The sequence below is a fragment of the Mchenga conophoros genome, linkage group LG16 (genome assembly GCF_057382185.1).
Source record: "Mchenga conophoros isolate Kocher_MC1m ecotype Shallow Benthic linkage group LG16, M_conophoros_male_GT1.1, whole genome shotgun sequence".
Lineage (NCBI taxonomy): Eukaryota > Metazoa > Chordata > Actinopteri > Cichliformes > Cichlidae > Mchenga > Mchenga conophoros.
The window spans coordinates 13661341-13673422 of record NC_140541.1 but is presented as its reverse complement, the minus strand read 5'-3'; the positions used below and the strand labels follow the sequence as shown (position 1 = coordinate 13673422).

General features: G+C 42.2%; 1 protein-coding gene across 4 annotated transcripts in view; it reads left to right on the top strand.

Annotated features, from left to right (window-relative positions):
• dgkg (diacylglycerol kinase, gamma) overlaps positions 1-12082 on the top strand; it is a 169346-nt gene that overhangs the window by 100718 nt on the left and 56546 nt on the right. For all 4 annotated transcript variants that reach the window (XM_085250158.1, XM_085250156.1, XM_085250157.1 and 1 more), the window contains one exon: positions 11041-11105. In XM_085250158.1, coding sequence (XP_085106284.1) covers positions 11041-11105 — 65 coding nt within the window. The remainder of the gene's footprint in view (positions 1-11040; positions 11106-12082) is intronic.

Here is a 12082-nt window from a genome sequence, read left to right as displayed (position 1 = left end):
AGAAGGCCTATGACTCAATGCCCCACAGCTGGATACTGGAATGCTTAGAATTGTACAAGATCAATGGGACCCTAAGAGCCTTCATCAGGAACTCAATGGGGATGTGGCGTACAACACTAGAGGCCAACTCCAAGCCCATAGCACAAGTCACCATCAAGTGCGGGATCTACCAAGGAGATGCTCTGTCCCCACTGCTGTTCTGCATAGGCCTGAACCCCCTCAGTGAGATCATTAACAAGACTGGCTACGGATACCGACTACGGAACGAAGCAGTTGTCAGCCACCTCCTGTACATGGATGACATCAAGCTGTATGCCAAGAGTGAACGAGACATCGATTCATTGATCCACACTACCAGGCTATACAGCAATGACATTGGAATGTCATTCGGACTGGAGAAGTGTAGTCGGATGGTAACAAAGAGAGGGAAGGTAGTCAGAACTGAGGGGATTGAACTACCAGAAGGCAACATTGCAGACATAGAGGACAGTTACAAGTACCTGGGGATCCCGCAGGCGAATGGGAACCATGAAGAGGCCGCTAGAAAAGCTGCAACCACCAAGTACCTGCAGAGGGTCAGGCAAGTCCTGAGGAGTCAGCTGAATGGTAAGAACAAGATCCGGGCCATCAACACGTACGCCCTGCCCGTGATCAGGTACCCTGCTGGGGTAATAGGCTGGCCAAAGGAGGAGATAGAAGCCACTGACATAAAGACAAGAAAGCTCCTGACCATGCATGGAGGGTTTCACCCCAAGTCCAGCACCCTGAGGCTGTATGCTAAGCGGAAGGAAGGAGGCCGGGGACTGGTGAGTGTCAGCACCACAGTCCAGGATGAGACAACGAACATCCACGAATACATCAGTAAGATGGCCCCAACTGACCGAGTGCTCAGTGAATACCTCAGGCAGCAGAAACCCAAGAAAGAGGAGGGAGACGAGGAACCATCATGGAAGGACAGGCCCCTGCACGGTATGTACCACCGGCAGATAGAGGAGGTGGCTGATATCCAGAAATCCTACCAGTGGCTGGACAAAGCTGGACTGAAAGACAGCACAGAGGCACTAATCATGGCAGCACAAGAACAAGCTCTGAGCACAAGATCCATAGAGGCTGGGGTCTATCACACCAGGCAAGACCCCAGGTGCAGGCTGTGTAAAGATGCCCCAGAGACAATCCAGCACATAACAGCAGGGTGTAAGATGCTAGCAGGCAAGGCATACATGGAACGCCATAACCAAGTGGCTGGCATAGTGTACAGGAACATCTGTGCCGAGTATAACCTGGAAGTCCCGAGGTCAAAATGGGAGATGCCCCCAAGGGTGGTGGAGAATGACCGAGCTAAGATCCTGTGGGACTTCCAGATACAGACGGACAAAATGGTGGTGGCTAACCAACCGGACATAGTGGTGGTAGACAAACAGAAGAAGACGGCCGTAGTGATCGATGTAGCGGTTCCGAATGACAGCAATATCAGGAAGAAGGAACACGAGAAGCTGGAGAAATACCAAGGGCTCAGAGAAGAGCTCGAGAGGATGTGGAGGGTGAAGGTAACGGTGGTCCCCGTGGTAATCGGAGCACTAGGTGCGGTGACTCCCAAGCTAGGCGAGTGGCTCCAGCAGATCCCGGGAATAACATCGGAGACCTCTGTCCAGAAGAGCGCAGTCCTGGGAACAGCTAAGATACTGCGCAGGACCCTCAAGCTCCCAGGCCTCTGGTAGAGGACCCGAGCTTGAAGGATAAACCGCCTGCAGGGGCGTGCTGGGTGTTTTTATATATATATATATATATATATATAGATATATATATATATATATATATATATATATATTAGGGGTGCAACGATACACAAAATTCACAGTTCGGTTCGATACTTTGCTGTCACGGTTCGATATTTTTTCGATACAAAGAAAAATGTTCATGCCTTTTTAATTTGTCATTTATTAAATTTTCACGGCACATTCCGCACCACATCTCTGTGCGTTCATCATTTGTTTGAAGCCAGCTCACCTCCTGCAACCACTTTTCCGAGAATACGCGCTTCTTTTGTGGTTCGGACTCCTTCTGACATTTCTTTGGAGGTGGAGGAACATCACAGTAATTGCTTAAAGGAGCTTCTTCGACATCTTTAAGAGTTCTAAACAAATGTCTGTCCTCCTGAAAATCTTATGTACGCAAACACGCGTTGCAACTTCTTATCTTTTTCGCATTTTTTATTTTGACAGCGAATGCGCACCTGCGGACCACTTATGTGCAGCCCTGGTTATTTAGCTCGTCATGTTGCAGCCACAGAAATTCTTTTGTCCATGAAACCATAAAGCTGCACTTTCTTTTTGCCTTATAGTCTGATTTGTCATAACTTCTCCGTTTTGTGGTAAGCTTTTCTTTGGCTGTCACTTCTTCACCCTGACCTGTCTTATTTGGCTCAGCAGAACTAAAATATATATCCTGCTGCTTTTACACACACACACACACACACACACACACACAACGCTCAGCGATTCTCTGCGCGATCAACCTCTCACATGTTTAAGCTGCGGGAGATTTCACTTGTCATGTTTGCATAGTAAGCTAACGATTAATAAGACGATGTCAGAGGAATTGGTGCGCAAATTATCATCACTCACCAATCAGTGCTGTCGCTCTCTATACACAGTTTGCGCGATTGCAAAGTAAAAGCAAAAAACAAGCGCAAATTCAAACGCGATATAAATATGTCACATATTGACAGTGGCTCACCGATGCCAATGACATAATTACCCAGCTACATTTCCGAAAGAATGCAAAAGCATTGACATATATTTTTCCTTCCTGCGATAGCCCGACGGGCAGGGCAGAGAGAGATTTTGGTAGCCCGACTGGAAAAATTTTGTGAGCCCTGTATCTGATTGAGGAATCACTCATCTTTGGAAAAGAGAGTTTATTACAGAGAAATGGCTCTTTCCAAAATAAAAGCTATACTATACGCTTTTTCTGGGCTATATTCTCAGCAGCATATTAAACATAACAGCTCCCCATAAGGAGAATCGTGTGCTAACGGCTGTCTAAATGACTCTGGTAAAGTTTGTAGCATGTGCTTGTTGATTTTGTCGGCTTCCACTTGTCTTTGCACTAGGATGATTTCGGAGTAAATGTGCAGTCATATTCGTTGTGTTCCCACTAGTGCTGTCAGCATAAATCTCGTTGAAATGACGTTAACGCCACAACACGGCAAATCTCCGTTAACGAGCTACCGTGGATCGCCTTGAGCGTGGGGCTGGACAGCCAACACGTTAACGAGCTAACTGCGCTAACACACTAGCTCCCACCCATGTAATTGAGCATTGCATGGCACATCCAACATACTGTTTTACTTTAGTCCATAACGCGCTTACCTTCAGGGTCATACGTCACATGAAAACCAAAATAGCTCCAAACGCCAGATCTGAATGAGGATGGGGGAGGTTCAATTTGCCATGTTGCAAGGAGAGCTTAACTTCTGTCTCGGTAGCTTGCCCTGCGCTCAGTGAATCTGCACTCGACTGCTCCGCCTAGGCTGCACTGTCGAGTGCAGATCCACTGAGCGCTCAACACAGACAGCATCGTCAGAAGGAAAGTTGATAAAATAAATTAAAAACTTTGTATTGTTCGATACATATGCGTACCGAACCGAAAGCACTGTATCGAACGGTTCAATATCGATACGAGTATCGTTGCACCCCTAATATATATATATATATATATATATGACAGAAAGGAAAAAGAACAGAATAATTGGTATAAATGGTATGCCATGTTTTCATGAATTCAGAGACTGAAAACGGCATCAGTTGAGAAAACTTACCTGGCCAGTGGTGCATATAAATTTGTGTTCGTGTGTGTGTGTGTGTGTGTGAGAAAGACAGAGAGAGGGATAGATAGAGAAAGAGCAAGAGAGAGAGAGGGGGACATGGAGTTATTCTGGCACAGACTGAAGGTCAGGGGAAGTATCAGTCACAGGAAGTCAGCGTCTGCCAGGTTCAGGCCAGGTTACCACAGTAATGAATGACCGTGCTGAGTGACACCTGGCTGGTCTTAAAGACAGGAGGAATAGTGCTCAGGGATGGTCTAACATGTGGACTCAAAAAGACACATCTAGACAATTTTTAAAGTCTTAAATATGTCTTCATAACACAATTATAGCAGTTGCCAGGTGCAAGGCATAGTCATCGACTAATTAGTCCTCCTTAAAGGACTAATAAAACAGTAGATTTTCACTCGTTCCAAAGAACAGTCTTCCATGATGGTTTGTGCTGAATATCAGGTCATAATGTTATGACATTAGTGTGGCTCAGTGATGCACAAATTAGCTAACAATAGCCCACTGTCTCCCATTCCACTTTTAAATACTGCAGGGACAACAAGTAAGTGTGCAGTCTGACAGCAATGTGCTCTATTGGGGTGATACGGTACTGTGAGGTTGGGCGCCACATGACTAATTACTATAGTTATTACTATAGTCTATCAATTCATAAGTGATATAGAAATGTTTAGCTTTCTCTGAATCAAACATGCTAAACTGAGCATTCCAGTACAAGAGTATCATGGCATTTCTCTTTGCTATTAAGTTAACAAATATAGGGACTCAAAACATAATAGGGGCACACTGACAATGTATTCCTCTGCCGGGTACTGTGGGCCCCACTGATGTGACATTTTCCATCCACCAGTTTTGTTGTTGTTTGTCACTCTCTGTTCCTTTCCTCCTGTTCACCTCACCCATCCCCTAGAAGCTCCTCTTTCCCCCACACACACCATGAGCAAAACTTCAAACGGCAAGATCAAAACAACCTTGATCACATAGGCAACTACAGGCAATGGCAAATGTCACATATTGTTACTGCCAGATTTATCAGGAGGACAGAATGCGTAAAAGTTGTGCTGGTCAGTGATCGCCTGTAGCGGTGGATTCAGGCCAGATTTGGTGACATGGAACAGCCTGTCATGTTTTAAAAAGCTCTGCAGCTACTTTGTGTTGTTGTCTGACCCTGATCCGTATGCTGTCCTACAGACTTTGCTCGTAATAAACCAAAATCAATACAAAAACAAAACTCCACCATTTGTACACATGTGACAAACAACTCCTTGGGCACAAATTTAAAGAAAAACAACCACTTTGCCCTCATTGAATTCTCACATGTTTATGTGTTTTTGTTGCTATGAGTAACCTTGCCATTAAATCAGAATAGGAATGTTTTTAAGTTATGGTTCCAGTATCAGATTCTCGTGCTCTAAAAGCAGCAGATGCAGCTCTATTTTAAGATGTGAGATTTGCTGATGCATGGAGATCTCAGAACATTGCCCTAGTGTCTGATTGAGTAAGTGCGGTAGCGTCCATTCATGATTTTCAGGGTGACAAGTGAGGAAGCTTGTAATCGCACCTGTCCGCTTGCTTCGTCACAGCCTTCCATTGTCCTTGTTGCACCAAACTGAAACACCTGGACAGGCAGGCAGGATGCCAGCCTATCATCACAGGTGCTTTCACCTGTCAAAATTATGGGATGCACTTTGATCTAAATATATTCCTCCCCAACCCAGTGTGATGGCAAAACATGTAATCCGATTGTTAAGTGATGATGTGACGAATCCTACTTCCAGGCCTAAAGTAGTCTGCGTTTAATATGGCTTTTGTGTTGTTAACATGTTTAATGTTTTGTATTTTCTTCTATTTAATCTCAAAAAGCGCCTAAAACAGTCAGTGATCACTGTTGACCTCCCTCGGCTTTTATTACCGCTAATCATTTATTTAAGCTCAGTTTTTAAAACCTTAGGATGTAACTACAGCACAGCCCATGCAGCAGTATATGAATGACTAACCTCGTATTGTGGATGGATTATCTCAGTTGTTCTCCTGGCTGAAGTTTGGTCCTTTTACAGCATCCTGCCATGCGATTACATTTGTTCCTGACCACCGAGAACACTCACGTTAACTTTTATCGAGTGCAAAAAAAGTTAGCTTGTTTATCCGGTTGTTCAGTCTGACGTCACTAGCCGTGTCTGGGTCTAAACTCCGCTGCAGGTCCATATATCAAACGATCACTATGGCATTACTGAGAGTTGAAAAACTGTCTAAAGTCTTTCATCTTTAATAAAATGATCAGCGTTCTGCTCTACCAGGTGTAACAATTGAGTTTAACATCCAGGCATCCATGAAAACGGACATTTATGACATTTAACGGAGTTAGAAGTTAGCAGGAAGTTAGCTTGCTAGCTTCTATCTAAATACAATATAGCATGTCCTGACTGCGGGTTTTGGAAACAAATTAAAACGTACAGCTCTGTTATCACTTCCAACATAAATGAAGACAGAAAACGAAACAGCAGTGACGTTTGTAGGGTCACTGAAGTTTGGCTAGCTGGTATATAATGATGTGCTACGTGACCGCTAGCGACACAGCTATGTTAGCATATATGAACAAGCTAACTTTTTTTCCACTCGATAAAAGTTAACATGAGTGTTTTCGGTGGTCAGGAACAAATGTAATCGCATGGCAGGATGCTGTAAAAGGACCAAACTTCAGCCAGGAGAACAACTGAGATAATGCAGCCACAATACGAGGTTAGTCATTCATATACTGCTGCATGGGCTGGGCTGTAGTTACATCCTAAGGTTTTAAAAACTGAGCTTAAATAAATGATTAGCGGTAATAAAAGCCGAGGGAGGTCAACAGTGATCACTGACTGTTTTAGGAGCTTTTTGAGATTAAATATAAGAAAATACATAACATTAAACATGTTAACAACACAAAAGCCATATTAAACGCAGACTACTTTAGACCCGGAAGTAGGATTCGTCGCGTCATCACTGAACAACCGGATATTATGCTAACATAGCTGTGTCGCTAGCGGTCACGTAGCACATCATTATATACCAGCTAGCCAAACTTCAGTAACCCTACAAACGTCACTGCTGTTTAGTTTTCTGTCTTCATTTATGCTGGAAGTGATAGCAGAGCTGTACGTTTTAATTTGTTTCCAAAACCCCGCAGTCAGGACATGCTATATTGTATTTAGATAGAAGCTAGCGAGCTAACTCCCTGCTAACTTCTAACTCCGTTAAATGTCATAAATTCCGTTTTCATGGATGCCTGGATGTTAAACTCAATTGTTACACCTGGTAGAGCAGAACGCTGATCATTTTATTAAAGATGAAAGACTTTAGACAGTTTTTCAACTCTCAGTAATGCCATAGTGATCGTTTGATATATGGACCTGCAGCGGAGTTTAGGTCCAGACATGGCTAGTGACGTCAGACTGAACAACCGGATAGACAGGCCAGTCCACCGTGTCCATTTCCCACTTTGCCTCTCTAACCACGTGAAATGGGCATGCATGCAGAAGTTGCCTAACTCCATGCACAAATTGCATGACCAGCAGGGGGCGATGATATATTTAAACCCACAAAGTCGCTAGTGAGCAAAAAATGTGTTAAGTACATTCCAGGGTCCTTAATCACCAGATTCTATTAAGCTTGGATGATTATATGTATATAGATGTAAATGTGTTAAAAATAGTCTGTTTAAAGGCTTTCATGTGATTATTTGCATGTTGGTTTGAAACAAAATACCTCGCTCTTCTGTTACTGCAGATTACCGCAACGTTTTGGGAAGACGGTGGACCGCCGTGTCTATTACACACTCTGTTGTGATATTGGGTTGTCCTTCCTTATTACCAAGCATCTAAAATGAGTTGAGTTTATTAGACAAGAATTTACAAATATCCAGTTTCCTGTTTTTCACTTTTCGTGTAAAGGTGTACCGTGGAAAGTACAGCTTGACCTTCCAAAACCTACATTTTTGCTAAATTATAAGATGCATGCTCACAATTATTCTCACAGCTTATCTAAGTGATGTTAGTGGATAAGATAAAAATGAGTAAATGACACCCTTAGAAGATGAGGTTATGATTCTGTGCGGTAGCCTACAATATTGCATGAAATGTCCAAAAACTTTATCATTATTATTATTAGTGAGTGATGAATAATTGGAGGGTTTGGGTTAGTTCTAGTTGTTAACAGTAGTGGTCATGGCCCAATCAAAGGTAAAGACAAATCATTAATTTTGTTGAGCCTGTGGAAAAGCAGCAGTACGACTGTTTCTAACTTCTAATTGGGTGAGCAGTTTAGGCACAAACTCAGACCATGTAGAAATGTACTACAACTATACTCAGAGAAAGGCAGCAAGCAAAGGACCCCTGCAGGCACGCACACACTCCTTCATGCAAACCCATGTAGATGCATCGTTTTGGTATATTTACTCACTGAGCGTCACCGTATCTGTTGTAAAAGAATTTGCGTTGTTTTTGTTCTTGATCTGTTCTCGCTCTCTCTCTGTCCTTTGGTAAAGGTAACATGTTTAATGTAGCAGTGCATCATTACTGCCACGTTTTGGTCGGTAAAACTGGTCATTACTTCTGTCAGGGACTTTTTTCCCCTCATTTGCATCTTCTCTAGCTGCAGGGCATTGAGAGTATTAACTTTTCATTTACATGTGTGTTGTGCTGAACTGTTATTTACAATATTTAAGTGGAAAGACTGCTTTAAATGAGAAGCCTGGCAGCATGAAAATAACATGCAAATAAGCTGTAAAGGGATTATATTTACATGTGAACTAGAGGATGAACATTGTGTCTGAGTAAATACTGCAGATTATTTTTATCTTGCTCTTACTGTAACTCCAACGGTATATATCAAACCAGCGTGTTGTTCTTTTTCTTCTTTTTAACATCAGTGTAGCATCCTCAAGGCTAAATGCTATGTCAATCGAAAGATAGTCAATTATTAAACATCGTATGTATTACTTTAACATCTGTAAAGGCGACACATCCTGCTATCCAAACAGTCCCATATAAGGTTTTGTTAATAAAATAAGACGATCCTCAGGCTTTAGTGGAGCAGAAGAAGCTCTGGTCAAGCTCAAAGTTCAGATCAGGACTGCTCTGTGTCACAGATCTCATGCAATCAAATCTGTGCGTGTTCTGTGCGTGCTGCGGGTCTCCGTGCATGTTTATGGTATTTTTGAGCGTCTGCAGTCTTAGTGCTAATTGAACTTGCCATTGTTGTTATTTATCTGGCTTGTAGAGTTAATATGATGGACGTATTTGAGTTGTTTTAAGAGGTAAAAAGAAACAAAACTGTGTACTTTAACATAAAGCACTATCAGGGGCTCTTGTGACTGTCAGGCTGTGAAAAATGAATCAAAATGAGCAGAGGACAATATCATTTCTTCTTAGTTTCACATGGCAAACATCAATTATGTCTCTGCTGGCGGCTGCTGTTGTTTGTTTGCCTATTTAAAGGGGTCATACTGAGGCTGCTCTTGTGACTGATCAGGGGTTTGGCCCAGAGGTGAGGGGTTAAATACACGGGGCAGGAAGGTGGGGTCCGGTCTAAGACCAGCTTCAGTAAACTTGTGACCCTCAGATCAGTGCTGTAATGTGTCATTAGCCTTAGCTTTATACTCCTCAGTGTCTTTGTGCTCTGTAGACTGAATTACAGCAGGAAATAGGAAGGGTTATTGTGGTAGGTTGGATCAAATTATTGTTTGATCAAAACACTGTCTTCATGCACAGCAATTTCAAGTGGGGAGAAATTGGTATGTAAATAGATGTAAATAACTATTATTTCTATTCCTAATTACTTTGCCACTTATTTTCCTCTTTCAGTCAATTAATTGCTTCCTATTTAAAATATAGAAAATGAAATGAAAAAAGTAAAGAGAAGAAGTTTAGCTTGCTTGGAAACTTTTGATTAAACTAGCTAGTTTTCTGTTGAATACGGCTCTAACATTGGCCTAGCAAAATGACTCCAAGAATGCATTGATGACTCATCCACAATGGCACAAAAGAACAAAGAGCAACATCTAGACTGCAGATCTCAGATGTCTCAGGTTAGGTATTCATGATTCAGCAATAAGAAGGAGACTGGGCACAAATGGCACCTATGGGAGAGTTTAAAGGCAAAAACGGCTGCTGACCACAAAGAATACAAACATTCATCTCACCTTTGCCACAAAAACATCTTGACGATCCCCAAGACTTTGGGGAAAATATTCTGTGGAGTTACAAAAGTTGACATTTCTGGAGCAGTCTGGAGTCTCGTCGTGTCTGGCGGAAACAAACATGGTGATGGTATGGTGTTCGTCTGGGGCTGCTTTCCTGCTTCAGGATCTGGATGACTTTCCATGACTGATGCAACCATGAAGTCTGCTCTCTATCAGAAAATGCTGAACGAGAATATCCGAGAATATCGGTTTGTGTTTTTCTGGCTTATTCAGCAGAACTGAAACTGAACTGAAACAAACCAGCAAATTCTGCTCTGAAACAACAAATTTAAACAGACCTGGCATGACCTCAAACAGACTGTTAATGCTAAAAAACAACAACAACAACAACAATAACAAAAGAAAAAACAAAACTGAATTTTCAAAATTCTTCAAAGAGAGGTGGGATAAAATTTCTCTAGAGCTATATGAAGGACCAGGTAGGTTTAGATCCTTTCCCCTTCATAAATGAAATCATTTAAAAGCTGTATTTTGTATCAGTGTTGTGGCTCGGTGATGTAGTGGTTAACACATTTGCTTGGTAACGGTTGCTGGATTAATTCCAGCTGGAAATCCCCCTTTGGAGTTGCATCATGGAGGGTATCTGGGGTAAAAAGGCCAAATCAAACATGCAGTTTTTTTGTCAGGTGCAGGTAATTGACATGTATAGGTAAAGCAGTAAATATGCAACTACAATGAAGGTTAAGTTATGAAATCCTTTTATGACATGGTTGTATATTTGGTAGAACAGAGTGGAGTGAGTACAGTAATTGGCTGATGAGTGTAGCGGTACACTCTCCGTCTCAGTTTTTACTGACTGAACCAGTAGCATTTCTGTTCTCATGCCTATTCTAAAAACAAACAATGACTGATGTATGACACCTTTTTTTATGCTGGCACAAAGCTAAGTTTGCATTTGACCTTTATCCAGCTGTAATAACACGTGAGGTTAAATTCACAATGTCTTTTCTGTTTTCTCCTCCAGGATGCCTCAATCGCCCATCGCTTTCATCTGATGCGTGAGAAGCACCCTGAGAAGTTTAACAGCAGGTTAGTGAGATATTTAGTGGGATTTAGCATAATATTTTGCTACTGCAAAAATTAGTTTACCTGCACCCAACCTCATACCATGAATTGATAAAAAACCCTCATAAATAACGAGTGACCTAGCACTTTAATCTGGAAACCCAGTTTCGTACTCCATAATTGTCACCGATCGATAACAGACCAAAACCTGCTGCAGAGAGGGGTCGATATATTGGCGGTGTTGGCCTTATTTGAGTTAAAAGGGACTGAGCTAGAAGAGTTGCATAAACTCTGCGTAGAGTACTCCAGGATCTATGCTTTTAATTTCTTCATTTTATTTTCTAATGTTTACTCGTTCGAGCACACAACTAATTATGAAATGATCTAGACATCCAGCAGGAGAAATGAGTGAGGGAGACTGTGATGACGTAAATGGGAGTTGAATCATTCTCATGGTAGAGAAGACACCTTTAAAATGGCAGGCCAGGACAACAAAAGCTCAGCTGCCTAATTAATAGTTACATCATCTGGGTGGCCGCCTCAGCCTGATGAGAGAGAGGGAGACGTCAGAAGAGAGAGTCACGATGATCCAGAGTTGATGAAATACCATCGCCTGGTTCAGATGGATGAATTCAATCTCACCACACCAGGAAGACATGTAAATGAGACAAAGTCAGGATTGGAGTCTGAGAGCAGCTTGAGGACGTCATCAGAATTTATATATCAAACTTTTATGCATGTTGAGAAAAAAATTCTTAACCTTAGCCCCATGTGTGAAATTATTGTGGGGCGCACTTTTCTGTTTTCCATAACAATAAGGCACTGTGTAAATATCACAGGTCTCAGCCACACAGACTGTGTGACCATCTCAAAAAAACTACTGTTTTCTTAACATAAGTGTAGCGATGCAAAAGGCCTTCTGACAGGCTCTGTTTAAAGCTGTGGGGACTGACTTGCTTTTATAGCCAGGCCCGTGTGGCCATTAGAGGAACTCTAGTTTT